At 44.1% G+C, this 20,828-nt stretch overlaps 1 protein-coding gene across 11 annotated transcripts in view; it reads left to right on the top strand.

The window, feature by feature from the left end:
* HUWE1 (HECT, UBA and WWE domain containing E3 ubiquitin protein ligase 1) overlaps positions 1-20,828 on the top strand; it is a 177,928-nt gene that overhangs the window by 106,874 nt on the left and 50,226 nt on the right. For 6 of the 11 annotated variants that reach the window (XM_068248291.1, XM_068248292.1, XM_068248288.1 and 3 more), the window contains 18 exons: positions 987-1,217; positions 4,367-4,489; positions 4,986-5,081; positions 5,589-5,858; positions 5,945-6,097; positions 9,251-9,396; positions 9,485-9,566; positions 9,969-10,145; positions 10,307-10,466; positions 11,189-11,547; positions 13,782-13,977; positions 15,266-15,433; positions 15,658-15,806; positions 16,651-16,717; positions 17,136-17,353; positions 17,438-17,649; positions 17,774-17,956; positions 18,048-18,220. In XM_068248291.1, coding sequence (XP_068104392.1) covers positions 987-1,217; positions 4,367-4,489; positions 4,986-5,081; positions 5,589-5,858; positions 5,945-6,097; positions 9,251-9,396; positions 9,485-9,566; positions 9,969-10,145; positions 10,307-10,466; positions 11,189-11,547; positions 13,782-13,977; positions 15,266-15,433; positions 15,658-15,806; positions 16,651-16,717; positions 17,136-17,353; positions 17,438-17,649; positions 17,774-17,956; positions 18,048-18,220 — 3,163 coding nt within the window. The remainder of the gene's footprint in view (positions 1-986; positions 1,218-4,366; positions 4,490-4,985; positions 5,082-5,588; positions 5,859-5,944; positions 6,098-9,250; positions 9,397-9,484; positions 9,567-9,968; positions 10,146-10,306; positions 10,467-11,188; positions 11,548-13,781; positions 13,978-15,265; positions 15,434-15,657; positions 15,807-16,650; positions 16,718-17,135; positions 17,354-17,437; positions 17,650-17,773; positions 17,957-18,047; positions 18,221-20,828) is intronic. The other 5 variants (XM_068248286.1, XM_068248296.1, XM_068248295.1 and 2 more) reach the window with 2 other exon arrangements.

Genomic DNA, 20,828 nt, shown 5'->3' with positions numbered 1-20,828 from the left:
GGAAATCGCGGCGGGAGATAGCGCGGCGGCTCCATTTACAGAATAAACACTGTTTTTGAACAAAAACAGTGTTTATTCTCGGCGGACATGCTCGGATTGGCACAGGGGACTTTTGTCCCCTGCAGCCAATCCCCTCTGCTAGCAGCAGCGCGATCGCGGGCATCTGCCCGCACGATCGCCTGCAGACCACCCAAACTGCAGGGACGTGACTAGCGCGTCCCTGCGGCTCTAGCACTTGCCGCTGCGGACGTGAAGCTCACTTCCGCGCGGCTGAAAAGGTTAAGGTTTTTTTGCTGGAATGAATTTGGTGGTAGGCTTTACATATTGACGTACTAGCAGGAGAACATGTGCAGGCCGACTGGTGAGGCCCGGGATCTGAGTTTTCACATGGGTATTTTCAGCTGCTGTGGACATTAAGCATTCCTTGTCATATCTATATGGCTTGATAGTTTTTCTGTTAATGCGACACATGATGCCTAATGCTGGGAATACACGGCTCAATTCTGTGTGCAATCGTTTTGCCCGCTCGATTCTCTTATCTTCCGCTTGTTTTTCTTATCTTTTTTTCAATTCACTTCAGTGACAAAATTGAGCGACAAAACGATCAAGCGGTGATCTGGCATATCGGAAATTATCTATCTGATCAGCTTCGATTCCAGCCGTGTATTCCCAGCATTAAGGTACCCATCAATGATACAATCTCAATTGTGCAATCTTACCACTTCTGGCGTCAACCTAAGGTATTTATTCATATGTATATGCACTCAGTTTGCCCTTCTACAAACACAGATGTGGTAAGTATGTTGAATTAAGATTGTATCGTTAATGGGCACCTTAGTCTGTAGTGTTTATTTATGCAAAGCAAAAACTGCCTTATCAATTATTTGAATTAGGTTTTTTTTTTTTTTTTTTTTTTTTTACTAACCTTTTGGTATTGACTTTATTTGAATTTTGAATATTGCTTACATGGGTCTTACATTTTAAAGGCAGCCTTCACTTGTATAAAGAACTTGTGGAACCGGAAGCCTCTGAAGGTATACGGTGGCCGTATGGCTGAGTCTATGCTGGCAATTTTGTGTCACATACTCCGTGGAGAGCCAGTGATCCGAGAACGATTGAGTAAAGAACGTGAGGGCAGCCGTGAAGAGGAGGGGGCACCACCAGATGAGACTGGAGCAAGACGGGAACCACAAGTGAATCAGCAACAATTACAGCAGGTGAGAGATCCTTGTACAGTATCTAGTTAGTCCAACTTTTCCACACCTTACATTGTAAGTCTGTTTGGCAGGACCCTCTTCCTGTGTTCTCTTCTCCGCCAACATCGGAACTCTATATAGTGACTTTTGCCACATTGTTTGCTTTATTATTTTGTGTACCATTGTTTAACGCTGTAATGTCCCAGTGTTATATTGTTTGCCACTGTATGGATTCCCCCATCTATTGTACAGTGCTGCATACTATGTTATCAGTATTCTCCCCAGGCTCTTTTAGCCGGGTGCTACACCTGGTTTATTTTGGTGACCACCCGGCTGTCATCAGCTCTTTTTCTCAACTGCCTCATATGCTGTGCACAGAATTGCGCAGAGTAGCGCCAGCCCTGCATTCTCCCGCTGTGTCCCACCCGGCTACTTTTTCATGCCACCAGGCTGGAAAAAATTATGGGGAGAACACTGTATGTTAGCATTTTATACATTTTAAAGGGACTCCGAGCAGTGCAGAAACTATGGAAAGATGCACATCATTTTAAAGCTCTCTTTCTCCTCTTTCCAATGATATATAAACCATTACCCTAGGTCTTTTAGTTTTCGCTATTTTCGCGATTGAAATTGCCGCGACAGCGATTTCGATCGCGAAAATAGAGAAAACTTAAAGGTGTAGGGCAACGATTTAGGTGTCGTCAGAAAGAGGAGAAAGAGAGCTTTAAAATGATATCCATCAAGCCATAGTTATATTGTATTACACAGGACGACACTTTCCCCAGTGTCAGCAGCTCCATTCTGCTGAATGCAGCTGCTGACTTTGACAAAAAGTCGCCCTGTGTAATACAATATAACTATGGCTTGATGGATATCATTTTAAAGCTCTCTTTCTCCTCTTTCTGACGACACCTACATCGTTGCCCTACGCCTTTTAGTTTTCTCTATTTTCGCGATCGAAATCGCGGCCGCGGCAACTTCAATCGCGAAAATAGCGAAAACTAAAAGGCGTAGGGTGGCGGTTTATATATCATTGGAAAAAGGAGAAAGAGAGCTTTAAAATGATGTGCATCTTTCCATAGTTTCTGCACTGCTCGGAGTCCCTTTAAGGGATACTCAGACAGCTCATGGTGACCCAGGAGTACCTAGAAGGTATTAAGTTCCTCTATTAAAAAGCAATGCTAAATGTAATTTTGCCTTCTTAAAACAAAGTATTTGCAATAAATTTGCCATAGTTGCTCCATCTGAACTATTGCAAATTCTTTCTGTTTTAAGAAGGCAAAATTACATGTAGAAATTTCAATATCATATGGTAGAATGAAATGTTGTCCAGAGGTCTTTTTAATGTTGTCTGTGATAAGGCATTGGAGGACATGGCAGACCTCTGTGAATTAGTCCAGCATTTAGATAAAGGGTGGACCCCTCCCAAGTTTTCTTCCTCAGGTGGGTAGTAAAAATCTCGATTTCAGCTTGGTATCCTGCATGATATGGCCAGTATAAACTGCTGATCCATGCTTTGTACTAATTTTTTTTACTTTTCTTGCTCATTCATGGGCAAACAAATTTTTCACACTGGTTACATATCAGTCAAGAGGTTTAACCAGGGCTGTGGAGTCGGTCCAAAAATCCACCGACTCCGACTCATCAGTTTATGATTCCACCGACTCCGACTTCTCTAATTTGCATATTACAATTTTGTTGATTAAAAGTATGTAACATGAAATTTGTCTCTTAACTGCCAACGCTTAGGAATTTTACAAGACAACTGAAGTGAGGATATGTAGACTACTATATTTATTCCCTTTAGACTAAAACTAGTCCTTGGTAAGAGTACTTGTAAAAGGTACAAACCGGAACAAAGAACATCTATCAGGCCCTAGGCAATGTAAGTGTGTGTACATGTAAGAATGATGTGCAGGTACTCTGCAGGGGAATGTGGAGATTGTAAAACGACAACACCTCTGTGTTCAATGTGCACAGCATTCTCAGTGGATTCCCTGCAGCTCTGTGGGGAGTGCGTATGTAGGAGTATAGTACTACTGTGTAACAAAGTAAACCTGAGACAGATGAAATTAAAGTTTTATACATACCTGGGGCTTCCTCCAGCCGCCTTCAGGATAATCAGTCCCTCATTGTCCTCCTCCACCACCTGGATCTTCTGCTATGAGTCCAGGTACTTGAGCCAGTCGGGCGTAGTGCGCATGCACACACTCCGCCGCCAGGAGCATACTACAACTGTGCAGCACTATTGCGCAGGTGCAGAATGTTCCTGGCTGTGGGAGCGGCATGCGGCCGGACAGCGCTGACTGGCTGAATTACCAGGACCAGGAGAAGATCTGGGTGGTGGACAGCGAGGGACTGATTAGCCTGAAGGTGGCTGGAGGAAGCCCCAGGTATGTATAAAACTTTACTTTTCATCCGTCTCAGTTACCCTTTAATTTGTAGTCACCAAACCAAATTTTAACATATCAAATTATTTGATTTCATCAGCAAAGGGAGTGCATACATTTGCATAAATCAGCGTCAATGCAGAATTATTTCCATCTCGTTGACCATCTCTATTAGTGACACCGCTACACATCAGGCTTTATTCTTACAGCAATAGATGTTATTTAGTATATATAAGAGATTCCTGTGTACACATCATATATACAGTCACAATCACATATGTATATCTGACCTTAAAAATACGGGGACTGCTTTATTGAAGCAGCACAAGTAACTAATTTTGATTGGTTTATTTCATTTTTGTGGACTAAGCACAGCTATTACTGTATATATACATTATTTTTAATGACTATTATCTGAGAAATAGAACATTTTATCATATTTTCTATTTTAATTAGTTACAAATTCATTAGGAGTCGGAGTCGGTGCATTTTTTCCTGACTCCGACTCCAGGCACCCAAAATTGCACGACTCCACGACTCCGACTCCACAGCCCTGGGTTTAACAAGGGGGGATATCACATGTGGGCATATACTCCCCAGGTCCTAGCACCTTGTGCTCTGCTTAATATGTGAATGACATTGGAATTGTTGGATATTTCAGGTTGTCTTAACTGTATTTTCTTTTCCCCTAGCAATGACTCGATGAACCATTTTTCTTCCCTTGAGTGTTCTTCTGAGTTTGCCTTTTCACTTTTGTCGTCTTTTCCTTCCTCTTGATAGCTTATGGATATGGGTTTCACACGGGAGCATGCAATGGAATCTCTTCTCAACACCAGCACCATGGAGCAAGCCACTGAATATCTTCTCACTCACCCACCTCCTCTTGTTGGCGGAGTTGTGCGGGTAAGCTTGGCCTTGAAGTGCCCACTTAATTTTCTGGCTTTTCATCTAATTCTGCTTTGGTTTTGCTTCCCTTCTGTTCCCTCATCACATTTCATATTTCCCTTTCCTCCATTCCAGCCCCTTTCTACCGCAGGCTTCTCCGTGCCACTCTGCTCATATAGAGCAGACTTATGAGCATCCACACATGACAGAGCAGTCCTTTGTTAGATTAGATTAAAAGCACTCAATTCAAGCTCCTTCCTAACATTGACTAATATAAACCTCAGGGATGGCCATTTAGCTAGATAGGTAACCTGTTACCCCTCCCTGTTACAACAGCATAGTTTCCTTCACCAAACTGCAGCAGCCCTCTACTCACATTTTATTCCAATCTTCCCAACCCCATTTGACACTTAATGTCTTTCCTACTGCCTGTGCATCCTTACTCTCATGCCCTGACCTCCCCATTCTGCAGAGCAGCCCAGCTGACATTGGGGTATCTGTTGTTGCTCTGCAGGACTTGAGTATGTCAGAGGAAGATCAGATGCTGAGAGCCATTGCCATGTCGTTGGGACAAGAAATCCCTATGGAACAGAGGGCAGAGCTGCCCGAGGTACAGTAAACAATCAGCTTTGGGATGAACGGGGTCAGGTCAGTGGAGCTATTCAACAAGATCTGGAGTGTGAAGGGCACTGGTTTTTGTGCCTGCGTTAGAAAAGGTTGAGCTCTTCCTTCTCCCATCCTCCTGACCAACGTTCCCTTCCCCTTTTCTCCCCATCCACTGTATCCCCAACTCTTCCCTCCCCCACACATGGTGTGACAGCACCTCTTTTTTTTCACCTCTGGTGAAACTTCACAAGGTGACGGAGGTATATTGGTGGTCTTAATAGTTGGTATTGTGCTGTATATTAGTGGGTTGGCCATTGACCACCATTTTATGGGTTTAAAGAATGTTTGTAGATTATGGGTTAAGGCATTACATGTAAGCCACCGATTTAGATATGGCTTAGTGTTTTTTGGGTGGGGGGGGGGGGCGGGGTTGGTGGTGGTGATAGTAGTAGTATGAGATTTTTGGGTGCCTTTCCTACATTCTGATTGGATTTTCTTTTTCCGACTCCAGGAAACTGCTCGCCGGAAAGAGGAAGAAGAACGAAAGGCAAGGGAGAAACAAGAGGAAGAGGAGGCCAAGTGTCTAGAGAAGTTTCAGGATGCAGAACCCTTGGAACAGGATGAGCTGCATAGCTTTACAGACACCATGCTCCCTGGCTGCTTCCATTTGTTGGATGAGCTGCCAGATACTGTTTACCGTGTTTGTGACCTCATTATGACCGCTATAAAACGAAATGGAGCAGACTATAGAGATATGATCCTCAAGCAAGTGGTCAATCAGGTCAGGCTCCATTTATTCTTGGAATACAAAGTATCTATTCATTGTGAAAAGCTATCATTAAATTATTTGAAAATTGTCTGGTTTAGGTGTGGGAAGCCGCTGATGTGCTGATAAAGGCTGCTCTTCCTCTTACGACGAGTGACACTAAAACTGTGTCAGAGTGGATAAGTCAGATGGCAACACTTCCACAGGCCTCCAACCTGGCCACTCGCATTCTACTACTGACACTCCTCTTTGAGGTACTGATCATCTTTATTATGTTCTCCTACAAATGGTGGTAAAGATTCATAAATCTGTTTAAGGACTTGTTCACACTACAAGAGCTTTTCTGGGTACTTTGTGATTTTTAAGCTATTGCTAATGTTATCCTATGAGTGTATTCTCACTGGAGTGATGTGATTTTGTAAAAATCTCCCATAGCTTTGCATTAGCAAGAGATTACCAAATCACTAGCGCTTAAAAAGCTCTTGTGGTGAAATTCTCTTACCACTTTGCACCTCTCAATCAGATTTTAGAGAAAAGCTAATGAGCTTTGTACGATCGATGCTGTGCAAAGTATGCAGGTACCAATAGATTACTGGCAAATTTGAAGAATCCTCAAGCAATATAAAAATATCGGGGGGTGGGGGGGGATGGGTGGCGGAAGTTCATGCAGTATGCTCAGATCACACTCATACAAGATTATGCGCTTGATTTTTAAATACCCTTGGGAATACAATTATTTGTTTGACTTAGCCAATTGTTTAGCTCTCGCTGAAATTGATCTGAACATAATAGCCAAGTACTCACTTTCCTTAACGTGTACCTGAAAGGAAAAAAGGTGCCCCTAAGAGGCACTCCGGGAGGGGGGAGCCTCTGGTTCCTAAAGAGGCTTCCTCCTTTCTCCTCAACAGAGTGGTTCTAGCTCTGGCTCCCCCGAAAATTTGCTTGTTGCTTTAAGTAGTTCGCGCCTGCGCAGTAGAGCGGACCTGATCGGGCTTGGCTATTTCCACTGGAGCCCTAATGGGAAACCATTAGTGTGTAAATATTATTGTATGTGTCACTGCGGCAGAGCCAGCGCTGGAACAAGCTGTCTTTGGAGGACGGGGGAAGCCTCAAAGTTCCTGAGGCTTCCCCCACCTGAGGTAAGTACCCTTTAGGGACACGGTTTTCCCCCTCAGGTTCACTTTAAGTCTCAGCTGCATATTAGATCAGATAAGAATGCTAAAGCCATACTTCATGTTCTTGTTTTTAATGCAGATTGTGTGGAATCATTAATAATTTGCAATGCAATATTTGTACATAACTGGTTGTTGCATTCAATTTTTTTCCTTTTTACACTTCTGGGTTTTCAGATCTGACTCGCTGTGTAAATGTCAGATCAGTTTGGCCAAACTGAACAGTCTGTGAGATTTCCCGACTTCCACCCATCCCTTCATTGCCCACATGAAGTAGTCAGGGAGGAGTTGGAACAGGGCTGTGCAGAGGGTCTTTAAGTGGGGGGTGCTTAAAGGAATACTGTTGGAGGGTCGGGGGGGAAATGAGTTGAACTTACCCGGGGCTTCTATTGGTCCCCCACTGACATCCTGTGCCCGCGCAGCCACTCACCGATGCTCCGGCCCCGCCTCCAGTTCACTTCTGGAATTTCCACTGCACATGCGTCGCCATGTCCTCACTCCCGCTGATGTCACCAGGAGCGTACTGCGCAGGCCCAGTATGGTCTGAGCCTGCGCAGTACGCTCCTGGTCACATCAGCGGGAGCGAGGACATGGCAATGCAGGTGCAGTCTGAAATTCCTGAAGTGAAGCGGTGGCGGGGCCGGTGCATCGGTGAGTGGCTGTGTGGGCACAGGATGTCTGTGGGAGGGACCATTAGAAGCCCCGGGTAAGTTCAACTCCTTGTCCCCCAACCCCCCTACAGTATTCTTTAAAATGACCCCCTCCCCCCCCCCCCCCCCCCCCCCCCAGCTCTCAAACTGTCCCAAACAGTACCCCTGAGCCCCACTGCTTGACACACATTCAGTCACAGAAGTGCTGGCTTAATTCCATGGTGTGGAGTCAGTCGGACCTGTCATCGGTGGCCCAACGTCCCCGCCCCCCTTCTCTTCTGGCTAGGGGGTACTAGTTGTCATGTTGGTGCTGAATGCAGATGCTGGGTGTTATGGGGGTTCTGGGTGTGGATACAGGGTGTCGTGGGTATCAAGAGTCATGCAGGTGTTGATTGCAAGTACTCAGTGCCATGTGAGATCTGGGTGCATGTACTGGATTTCATGTGGGTACTGGGTGTGACATGGATGCAAACTCTTGGTGCCATGCCTGTACTAGGTGCTGGCTATGGGTGGGCATTGGGTGTCACATGGGTTTTAAATGCAGGTACTTAGTGTTGGTACTGGTTAAGTGGGTGTTTGGTGCGGATAGTGGGTGCCATGTGGAGGCTATATGCAGGTTTGAGTGCTGGGTGCAATGTTAGGCCTGGGTGCAGGTACTTGGTGTCATGTGAGTACTGGGTGCCAACTATGGGGGAAAGGGGTGTGGGTGAATGTTGGGAGAAGTAGAGATCAGAAGACGTCAGTGTGGGTGCTGCAGGAATGGGAAGTAATTGGGGATGCTGGGGTAGGGAGAGGTCAGTTTAGGTGCTGTGGGAGGTCACTATGGGTGCTGCTGGAGATGAGAAGTGCCATTGGGGGAGGGGGAGGTCACTGTGGGTGCTGGGGGAGGCAGGATCACTACAGTGCTAATGCTGGGCAGGAAGAGTTCATTAGGGGTCCTAGGTTTAAGGGAGAGGTCACTGTGGGTGCAGGGTTAAGGGAGAGGTGCTTGTGAATGCCAGGGGAGGGGAGAGCTTACTGCTATCGCAGGGACTCCATCTCCATCCATACCTCCTCCTAGGATGGTTACACTAGGAATCCTGCATAAGACTCCAAAGTGTAACTCCAGATTTTTTTGTAGCCAAAGGGGCCTTTTAATGAGTGTTTTAAAGGGGGGGGGGGGGGGGGGGGGCTGGGCTTGGGCACCCAGAGCCCCTGTCTGCACGTGCGTGAGCTGGAGGTGGCATCAGCTAGTCTTTTTTGTTGTGAGTCTAGAGCTGATCCTGAAGAGTAAGAGTATGGGCATTAGCTGGCAGCATGATCTGACCACTCTGCATCCTCCCAGATATTCCATTCATTGCTCTTTTGTTAATGGACGCAGGAGTGACTTCCACACCACTGGAAGACGCTTATTGAGTGGTAGTAGGGTTTGGGCCAAGTCTTCCCCCTTGATGACACAAGGGTGTCTACAGGCTGTCTAGATCTATAGAACTGTTGTTTAAATATTTTGAGCACACATTATAGTACTTTCTCCTTGTTAAAGTTATCAGTGCATGTGAACATTTTCTTATTGCTTAAGGCGCTGTAACCTTTTTAATTATTATAGCATCGTTGTTCCTCACAGGAGCTGAAGTTACCATGTGCCAGAGTTGTGGAAACTAGTGGTATTCTTAATGTTCTGATTAAACTACTGGAGGTGGTTCAGCCCTGTCTCCAGGCTGCTAAAGAGCAAAAGGAAGTTCACACACCCAAGTAAGACCTCAGTGTTCTCCATATTTTGTTGCATTAAAAGCTAAGGAACTTTGAACTCTGCTTACCAGATCCTCTCTTTTTCTGACAGATGGATTACACCTGTCTTGCTGCTTATAGATTTCTATGAGAAGACTTCTATTGCGTCCAAGAGGAGAGTACAGATGAACAGGGTAACCTTTTAATAATGTGACTTTTCACCATTTCAGCCCACAGGTATTCTTCACCTTGTGGACGAGAGGAATTTTCACCTGTCGGCGCTCCTCCCATTCATTCCCCAATAACTTTCTCTACTGATCACAACAAAATGATCTATACCTTGTTTTTTCTGCCACCAATTAGGCTTTCTTTGTGTGGTACATTATGCTAAGAATTATTTTATTCTAAATGCATTATGATGGGGATAAAAAGAAAAAATTGAAAAAATATTTTTCAGTTTTAAGCCATTATAGTTTTAAAATTCATATTACCATTAAAATCCACACATTTTATTTGGCCATTTGTCCCGGTTATTGCAACATTAAAATTATATCCCTAGTACAATGTATGGTGACAATATTTTATTTTCTCTCCAGTATCTACAGTCAAATGGTAACAACTGGCGTTGGTTTGATGACAGATCTGGACGTTGGTGTAGCTACAGTGCTAGTAACAACAGTACCATTGATGCAGCATGGAAAGCTGGGGAGACTTGTGTGCGCTTTACTGCTGGACGGCGGAGATACACTGTACAGTTTACCACCATGGTTCAGGTAGTTATGTTCAAAAGTAGTATAATTTCCATCTGCTCTTTTCTCTTATTTTAACAAATATAGTTAGGTAAAAAGATAATTAAAACTCCAACAATGTAAATGTTGTGACTGTACAGCATGTACAGTCACCACAAAGGGGATAACCTATGTATTATCCACAGGTAAATGAAGAAACTGGAAACAGACGGCCTGTAATGCTGACGCTTCTGCGTATTCCACGTCTACTCAAGGGTGGAAAGAATGGTAATGGCCAGGAACTGGAGAAAACCTTGGAAGAAGGCAAAGAAGTGGAGACCAAGCAGAAGGAGGAGAAGGTGGCTGGTATGTGATCCTTCACTGTAATTTCTGAAATGTTCACTTGTAAACCTCAGTCTATGTACTGTTATTTCATGCACTGCTTAAATGATCCTGAACATAGAATAATCCCCCCCCCCCCCCCCTAAAAAAAACAACCTGTGAGGTCCTCTGGTATCCTCTTCTTCCTTCTCCTAGCCTCACTGGCGGCTCCGGTAATTGGAAACTCTTTGAAGTGGCGAATGCCTGCCATCACGCCGGTTGCTGTAAGCCTCCTGCGCATGCATGGTTCAGTGTTTAGAGAACCGTGCATGCGTAGGAGGCTTTCGGCTACCGGCTTGATGGGATGGGCGCACGAAGGGGACTCGCACACGCAACTTCACCTAAAGTCGTTGATTACCGGAGCCGCCAGGGGAGAAGAGAAATCCAGAGGACCTTGTGGGCTACGGGGGGCTGGAGAAAGCCCCAGGTAAGTCCAAATTTCATTTTTATTCAGTGCTGAGTCCCTTTAAGGTGGTAATTGAAGGACTTCCACAGTGCTTCCCATTCGAGTGTACAGGTCTAGCAATGTATAGGCATATCGACAATACCGTTCTCCGCTCAAGTGGGAACACAAACACACAGCCTTATTCTCTACCAGTTCTGTAATTGTTTTCAGTATGTTGTGTGCAGGAAGGATTCCTGGGTGATTTGAGGAACGTTGTGAATGCAATTTTCTGTATTGCTTAAGTTCTGTGTTTTTTACCCAGATGCAACGCCTGCTCCAGAGAACTCAACCTCTGACAAAGAATCACCAGCTGAGGAGCCCAAAGTCGGAGATATTGTCATCCAAGGCCTGACAGAAGAGATGGTGACAGTGCTGATCAGGTCATGTGTTAGCATGCTTGGTGTTCCCGTGGATCCAGACACGTTACACGCAACCCTCAGGCTGTGTCTGCGCCTTACCAGAGACCATAAATATGCCATGATGTTTGCAGAGCTGAAGAGCACACGCATGATCCTCAGCTTGACTCAGAGCTCTGGCTTCAATGGCTTCACTCCATTGGTCACCCTTCTCTTCAGGCATATCATTGAGGATCCATGCACTTTGCAGCACACCATGGAGAAGGTATCTGTTTATAATTCTGACTTTCATTTTATTATTTTCTCTACTGATGTAAGCAATGCATGGAAGTTCAGTTACTGACTTCAATTTTAAATGGAATATACATATGAGGTGTTGTTGATTTTTTTCATTCTAGCAATTTTGTTTTATTAGTTAACGAGGAGTAAAATAATTTGGTCAAAAACATATGTAACATATGTTGCTTTACTGTTGACGTAAAACAGTCTTTAATAATACCAGGGCAAAGTCCTCAAACCTGGTGACTGAGAACGAAGCCTTATTTTTTATGGAGGTATGTGCATTGAAACCTTTTCTGTATATGCCAGCTGAAGTATCGACGGAGCTATATAAATATCCTTTTTACCTTTTTCATTAATTTTTTTTTAAGAAGCAAAATAAATTAGGTCTATTTTTAGAGAATAATGTTCTTGCAGTGACACTGGGAAGCATTTTTGACCTCTTGATCGTAAACTGAGCAGGGAACTAGGACCTACCTGCACTTCCCTACATCGGGGCATAGTTAGTATACATTTAAAAAAAGTTAGTACTACACCTTATAAACAAAAATGAAAAATTATACATTCCTTTACTGGTGGGAGATTGGGGGTTTTGGCAGCTATCCCACCGATGCATATAGTGTCCTGGCCATGATTTAAACCTGGGTCTGTAGGGTTTAAAAAAAAATAGCTTGTAAACATAATACAAGAAACACAAATCAAATGAGTTGCCATGGTAATGCTTGTAAGATAGTGTTTAATGCCACTATTTGTATATTTTATGTGCCAGTAAAATGGTTTTTAATACCACAATTCACTTTAGCTTATGCAAATGGTGTATGTACTTAAAGTGAACCTTAACTGATTGATTAAAAAAAAGTTTCACTTACCTGGGGCTTCCTCCTGCAGACGTCCTGTGCCCACGCTGTCACTCACTGGTCATCCGGTCCCCGCTGTGGCTAAGTTTCGTTTTCAGGGACTGGCCAGTCGCCGAGCCAGTGCAGCTGCGCACGTCCTCGATCGCGCTCCCGCCCCTGTGGCCATCCTGCGCATGTGCGGTAAGCGTATGTACTTATGTAGCGGGACAGGACGGCCACAGGGACAGGAGCGACATCGAGGGGCACACTGTTCTGAAATTGAAACTGAGCCACGGCGGGAGATCAAATGATCCGTGAGTGACAGCGTGGGCACAGGACGTCTGCAGGACGCTGGGGGAAGCCCCAGGTAAGTAAAAAAAAAAAAGTTTCAATCAGTTAAAGGGATACTGTAGGGGGGTCGGGGGAAAGTGAGTTGAACTTACCCGGGGCTTCTAACGGTCCCCCGCAGACATCCTGTGTTGGCGCAGCCACTCACCGATGCTCCGGCCCCGCCTCCAGTTCACTTCTGGAATTTCTGACTTTAAAGTCTGAAAACCACTGCACATCCTCGCTCCCGCTGATGTCACCAGGAGTGTACTGCGCAGACACAGACCATACTGGGCCTGCGCTGTGCGCTCTTGATGACATCAGCGGGATCGAGGACACGGCAACGCAGGCGCAGTGGTTTTCAGACTTTAAAGTCTGAAATTCCAGAAGTGAACCGGAGGCGGGGCCGGAGCATCGGTGAGTGGCTGCGCCAACACAGGATGTCTGCGGGGGACCGTTAGAAGCCCCGGGTAAGTTCAACTCATTTTCCCCTGACCCCCCTACAGTATCCCTTTAAGGTTCACTTTAAAACAAAATACACAAATGAATGCTTCCATAATAATTATGATTCACCATTTCTCTGAATGCATGCATTGTTTACATTTCTGTAATGTAAACAAAAAAAAAAAGTTTCATCGGGAGGGGAATCCTAAAGAGGCTTTGTTCTCCCATTCAGCTTCATTCCAGCAGAGGCACCATCTGAAAGTCCTGTGACATAGGTCTGTCAGCACTGCGCACATGTGCAGTGGCGGTTCTCCGCTCGGGTTTTAGTGGATATAGCCGAGCCCGCTCGGGACATCTGTGCAGTAAAGTGGACCTGATCTGGCTAGGCCATTTCTGCCGGAACCCAAACTGGAGAGCTGCTGTTGCACCTGTACGAGGCACATGCAGTTCTGGGGTCCTATAGCTGAATTGGGCTGGCTGAGGAAAACTGGGGAAGCCTCATTAGGATCCATTCCCCCTACCGAGGTAAATATTTTGTTTTTAGCTTTCAAAAAGTTATGGATTCCTTTTAAATGTACAAGCAAATGCTAATGACCTGCTTCAATATTTAAAGGTTGTGCGATCTGCGGCCACCAGTGGTGCTGGTAGCACTACTTCTGGTGTTGTGTCTGGAAGCCTGGGGTCCCGAGAGATTAACTACATTCTCAGAGTCTTAGGTCCTGCAGCCTGCCGAAACCCGGATATCTTTACCGAGGTGGCAAACAACTGCATTCGGATAGCCCTTCCTGCCCCACGTGGCTCAGGGACTGGTAAGTGCTCCAATGTACTATTCCAATGCAGAGCTACAGTAAAAGCAGTCCAGACTAAAGAAGTCGCAGAAGTAAAAGCTAAAATACTTAAAAGTGGATCCGAGATTAACTTTTACTCATTGCATAATTGTGTTCCTTTCCTATTGTTTATAGGACATTCCTCAAGCCAAATACTTTTTTGTTTTAATACTCGAATTCCCTATAAACTAAACAAGCCTCGCCCACAGCCTTTCCGAGAGTCTTGGCACTGTAGCAAGGGCATTATGGAAGCTAAGTCTGGACAGGAGGAGGGGGAGGTATTACTAGCCAGAAATTGCGGGGGCAGGAGGAGGGGGGATTAGGCTGAGTGCTGAAGATGCAGATAAGCTTTTGCTTGTGTGTAATGTTTACAAACAACATAGCTGCTGTCATTGTATCACAGGAAGAAATCCTATTCTATTGAAGCTGTCTGTAGCTAGATTTGCTGTGTAAACTATCTAAACTTTAGATAAGATATAGACAAGTTACGTGTTAGTTAGTTTTTCATCTCGGATCCACTTTAAGGCTCTGTTCCCACTTGAGAGGATGCAAAATGAACATAAGCGTATCCGCTAAGCCTGTCCAAAGAGATTGCCGCACACCTGTCTTGCTGCCGCTCGGCCCTTTTCTGTACTCAGCCTGGAGGCCGGCAGAAGCATGGGGCTCTCCATAGCCTTCATTAGGCCAATTCTCCCAAGCAACAGGGAGAATTTTCATTGGTCCACCATTAACTAATGAGAACTCTCCCTGTTGCTGAGGATTCTCATTGGTCTTTTGTAGCTGAATGGAGAGCCCCATGCTTCTTCCCTGTGTACAGGGAGCGAGCGGTGGCGATCAGCAGTGGGACGTGTAGCTCGGAGCAGATGCGTTACCCCATAGGCTATAATGGAGGACTGCATCTGCCTGCCCGGGAATATTGTGGACTGCACAGAAGTGCGGACCGCCTACTGCTGATGGATCCCATGGATCTGTTTCAGAGTGACTGTTCATTTTAGTTTAGCGATGAGTAGAGAACGGACTAAATGTCCGTTCTCCTCTCAAGTGGGAACACAATCTTACAGAAATGGGGCATTCCACTAACTTATCTGCTCAGGGAAAGTGGCTTCAATGATTGCTAATATTTTTCTTTTTTAAATAAAGCAAATTCCTTTGAAGAATAGAGTAGCGGATGCCATTCTTAATGTTTAGAATTTTAAATTCCCATTGTAAGTTTGCTCAGGATCTGGATATTAGACCCTTGTAGACTTCACGCACATTCATTATTTTTCAGCTTCTGATGATGAATTCGAGAACCTTCGAATAAAAGGTCCAAATGCAGTACAGCTGGTGAAGACCACGCCTGTGAAACCTTCCACTCTTCCAGTCATCTCAGATACAATAAAGGAGGTTATTTATGATATGCTGAATGCACTGGCAGCTTACCATGCTCCTGAAGAAGGTACAGTCTTTACGTTCTCAGCCCTGTGTTTTTCCATAAGCTATACTTCATAAGTTTGTGGTCTGTGATTTTTGTTTTTGAGTTAGCAGAGTTTAGAGGATATTTACCTAGTAATGTGCACTTTGGAGTATACTGTATTTTAGTTTTTGTGGTAAAATGAAGCGGTTGTCTTCATCACATTGTTTAGGATATGATTATGAAACTTGTCATTCTGAATTTTGTAGTGGCAGAAAAAAATGAACAGAAGCCAGTGGCCATGAACCAGGAAGTCAGTCAAATCTTGCAAGACATGGGCGATGATGTTTTCAATCAGTACAGAGACCTCACCAGACAAGGCAGTGACTTTGACGCTCAGGGCAGCTTTTCCATAAATGCAAGTATCTGATATTTCCTGTCACAACTGCTTGTATGTTTACACAACATCCTTTTAAAATACCATTAGCATTTAAAGGAGTTCCGAGATGAAATCCGTGTGCTTTTTTTACATACCTGATGCTTTCAGACCCTAGAAGTGCCACTGTGTCCCTCGCTGCAGCCTTCACTGGTGACCCACTGTCACCTTCTGCCTCCCACAAGATTAGCGACAATGTGTTGTCGCTAATCCTATCGCTCAGCTCATCCTCCAGAGTGGCCACGCAATAGCCGACCCAATCCCCCAATCTGATTTTGATCTGAGCTTTTGTTCTGGATCACTGTAAGTTGATATTTGATCACTTAAGTTGATGATTATTAATAATAATTTCTCTTTCCCACCCCAACAATGCCAAGTAAAAGGAAATCTTATCCCTTTAACCAATCTTTACTTTCTTGTACAAGGGTTAAGATTGTTGGAATAATGTTTTATTCATAGAAAGAAAATTATTTAATGTGGTATTGATGGGTACAGTAAATTTTTCAATACTTGGCACAGTGCAAAGATAACAACATCAATTTGTGTTACACGGAAAGCCCATAACTGGCCAGCTATGCACTTTATACTGGTCCCATTGCTGTACTATTGCCAGGTCTTTTACAAACCCATTATGCCTCAACATGAATCTTTTGTGCAGTGTGTAAAGTGCTGTATTGTGGAGCTTCTTCCCTGTGATCTGGTTGAAGTGGTGTAGCACACCAACTGCTGCTCTGTCACTGATCACTATATATAGAAGTTCCTGTGGTCTTTGTACCACATACTGTATTTTGTAAGTGTTCTGAAATGTGTTTATTGTATTTTTCAGGCACGAGTTTTCACTGCTGATAGTTCATCTACTGAGACGCCACAGTCTGGGACGCCTCAAGGGGAAGGTACATTTTAAAGACCATTTTCTTTCTCTCTCTCTCCTTTTTTTTTGGGGGGGGGGGGGGGGGGTTAGTAATGGCAGTATATAACATTCGTTGTTTAAAGGGTGTTTATTTAGACTTTAGCATGCAGTTTACCCACACTGAATTTCTTCAATCTCTGCTCTAATAACTCTAGTAATACACTAATAAGTAAAGTGAGTTTACTTACAGATTGCAGAACTGGTTCCGCAGCTTCCTTGCTCGTCCAACATCTGTTTGAGCACCAGGAACTTTCTTTGGGCAATTGTAGTATTTGAGGAGAGCATCAATTAGTGCTTGAACGCTCCCATATTCTTCAAATTGATATCTCTTTAAAGTAGATCTTTGAACGTTGTTTTTAATGTAGAATATGCACAAACCTGTATTTTGGTCTTCGTTTCAGCCCTTACTCCAGAGGAGAACCGTGAAGGAGGTAAAAAGGACAAGGATGGAGACCGCAATTCAGAAGAGGCAAAACAGAAGGCAAAAGGCAGCAAACCTTTACTACCCACCTCCACAATTCTTCGACTACTAGCTGAGCTGGTGCGCTCTTATGTGGGTATTGCCACACTCATCGCCAACTACAACTACACTGCAGGGCAGTCTGAGCTCATTAAAGAGGTATGCATAGTTCAAAATGTGTTATTTACCTGCGGCCTTCCAGTCGGTGTATTCACGCTTTCTTCTTTTCTCATGCAATGGCAGGATTGCAGCGTGTTGGCCTTTGTCTTGGATCATCTACTGCCTCACACTCAGAATGCGGAGGACAAGGACACTCCCGCTTTGGCCCGTCTCTTCCTTGCCAGCTTGGCTGCAGCAGGCAGTGGTACAGATGCCCAAGTGGCACTTGTAAATGAGGTGAAAGCTGCTCTAGGTCGTGCACTGGCTATGGCAGAGAGTACAGAGAAGCATGCCAGGTGAGAAAGGCGACTGCAGTGTTGGTTGCACGGATGATGGTTCTTAATAGAAGCAGTGTTCACATTTGACTGGCTTGCTGTATGAAAATATCAGCATTTTACACTTTTTTTCATGATCTTGCAGGTTACAGGCTGTGATGTGTATTATCAGCACCATCATGGAGTCCTGCCCTTCCACCTCTAGCTTCTACAGCAGCGCAACCACCAAAACTCAGCACAATGGCATGAACAACATAATTCGCCTCTTTCTGAAAAAGGGTCTCGTCAGTGATTTGGCAAGGGTTCCTCACAGTCTAGATCTGTCTAGGTATTTACATACCTCTGCACGGTCACTTTTTTCAGTGTTATGTTGTTTTGTGGGCCACGTTTGCTGACTTGCTATCCTGCACTTTTTTCAGCCCAAACATGGCCAATACTGTGAATGCAGCACTCAAACCTCTAGAGACACTGTCCCGCATTGTCAATCAACCCAGCAGCTTGTTTGGAAACAAAGGAGCTTCAGGAAAGAGCAAATCTGAGCAGGACACCCATGGAAATACTCGGGATCCCAACAGTAATCAGCGGGATACAGGTACAGGGATTAACTTTCATACCCAACCTAATGTTGTTTCAGATACAAAAGTGAGCTTGGCTTTTTGGGATACAGAAAAGAAAGAGATAAAATGCCCAGTCTTAAGGATTGACACTACTATTATTTTTCTAACTGCCTGTTAGATGTAATGTACTTAAAGTGGACCCAAATTAAAAGATTTCAGAAATAAAATCTATTTTCTAAATTATAATAATAAATAGCAGCCTTTTTTCAGCTGCATGATGACAAATATAAAATATTTTACATTTATTGGAGGAACCCCTCCCTTCCTTTCATATTGCCGGGACAGAATCCGGCAAACTGGTGGAGTAGGAGGTGTCTGGCAAAGGAGGAATTGCTAATGGCTTCCAACTGTATAACCCTAGTTATGAAAAGAGAAGGGTGAAAAGCGTGCACTGAAATGCTCATAGACTTGAAGTAGTGTTAATGATCTTTGTATGTGTCAAAGTGGTGCAACTAAATATTTTGAATTAAAAAAAGTTTGGTTTGGGTCCGCTTTAAAGGACTTACGAGGCCAAATAAGGGAAAAAGTTAATTACCTGCATAATCTTTTACGGTACGGAGGACACCGTCCGTGCCGATCCGCCGGGTCCCCCCGCTCATTAGCCCCCCGGGCCAGCTCCCGACCCCACGGCCCGGGTCGGGCTCCCCTGCCTCTCCTAAAATGGCCGCTTGCTCTGGCCGCGGCTGCGCAGTCGGCATAGCCGCGAGTGCGGCTGCTCAGCTCTAGGGCCAACCTCCCCGATCCACGCTACGTAGTCTATTTTTCCCAGTAAATTTAAGTAGGGAGTTTAAATTAGGGCATTATTTTAGATGGAACTGTGTAAGAACCATTTATTTTATTTTTCCATGTTTTACCCACCATGTGTTGACATGGGAATACCATAGTTTTGCAAACTTTTTGTAGTGGGCAGTAACAAAATTTAACTGCAGCGCCCCCTAAGAAATCTTATTTCGCAGATTTGAATCCCTGTATAAGTCATTATACTTTGCTGTGCACACAGAGCATCATAGACCATGTCACAAAGGTTCCACAGTTTCTCGAAAGATAATTGTGACTCCAATCAATGTCAAATGTCTATAAATATTTGAATTGTAGCCTTTGTTGGTGGCCATTGCTATGATCCATCTTGTCAAGGTTGTCAGAATGTTAAAACACACTCATGTGACATTAGCTTTCACAAACTCATGGTTAAAGTAGTGTGCTGCCTCTGATCTTTAAAGAGACTCTGTAACAAAAATGTCAGCCTTATTTCTTCTATCCTATAAGTTCCTATACCTCTTCTAATGTGGTCTGTCTTACTGCAGCCTTTCCTAGTTGCACAGTGGCTGTATTATCTCTGTTAAATAATCTAATCTTCTCTCCTTTGCCGGCTTTGTCAGCTCAGGCTGGAATGTGCTGCTCTGCTGTGATAGGATAGAAGTTATCCACACCCTCTCCATGCCACCTCCAGGCTCTGTATGAGTCAGACTGAGCTTCTCTCAGCCTATCACATGTTGGTTAGCAGCCATGTTTTTTTTGTTTGTAAACACTGCCTAAAACTGGCAATTACAAGCCAGGATTGCAGCAGGGAGTGGCAGAAACAGCACAGAGGGACCCAGGAGAACATAATGAATAGAATGGTATGCTTTTTATTGTACGAATTTTAGAGTACAATTCTCTTTAAGATGTGATTGGAATACCTCAACAGCAACCTGATCACCCCTAGCAGCTGCCAGAAAATCAATAATGCGGTGATGGAATAAATTCATGATGCAATATTTTAAAATTTACAAAGCTTTCAGTAAATACGTGGTTTAGGAGTTTGTAGTGTATGTACTCTGGATTCACTTAAAGAACAATTATTAAAGAGACAGTTTTTCTGTAAACCCCACATACCTATAGAGCCAGCAACACTAAAATGCTTTTTCAGAGGTCTCTCAGCAAAGCCTGTGTGGGAAAAAAAAAAGCCGCGTTTACCAGCTGTTTAACAATTTTGTGTTGACGTTTGAGTGAGGGGGGAGGCTGAACTGTAACCTGGCTGTAAACTGTTTACTTTAGACTGCAAGGCAGATAGGGACACAGACAGGAACACAGAGCTTCAGCTGATGATTATTTACACACATTTGAAGCTATATTTCTGCTTTCTATCATTCTGAACAGATTCTACTCATAGTATTAGAGCCAGTGAAGATTGTTTCTGTATGCTGGATGTGCTGGGCATAGTCCTCCATAGTAGTGCCCACAGTCAGAACTGTTCTCTGTAAATGTAATTTTCTTCATATAAAACATGAAAAGATAAAAAAGCCTTTGTATTGCTATTTGCTAGTAATTACTGGAAATATGTGGCACTTAAAATGTTAGTTAACTTTGATATTTGTCCTTTAAAATCATTAAAAACTAGCCTAGCCACTAGAGGTGCAATTTCAGAACCAGAGCTTGGCACTGTTAAGGCTTCCTATCATCTGCGGGCGCAGATATTCATTAACTGCATGATAGGTTATGTAGCAGAGTGCACAAATATTACCTTTGTGACATGAGGCTTCTGCAGCTTTTTTTGTAGTGTCACATGACACGTGGTCACATGACCGTTAGCAGCTGAATAAG

The sequence above is a fragment of the Hyperolius riggenbachi genome, chromosome 8 (genome assembly GCF_040937935.1).
Source record: "Hyperolius riggenbachi isolate aHypRig1 chromosome 8, aHypRig1.pri, whole genome shotgun sequence".
Taxonomy (NCBI): Eukaryota; Metazoa; Chordata; class Amphibia; order Anura; family Hyperoliidae; genus Hyperolius; species Hyperolius riggenbachi.
Note: the sequence above shows the minus strand (reverse complement) of the source record. Positions and strands in the feature narration are given on the sequence as shown.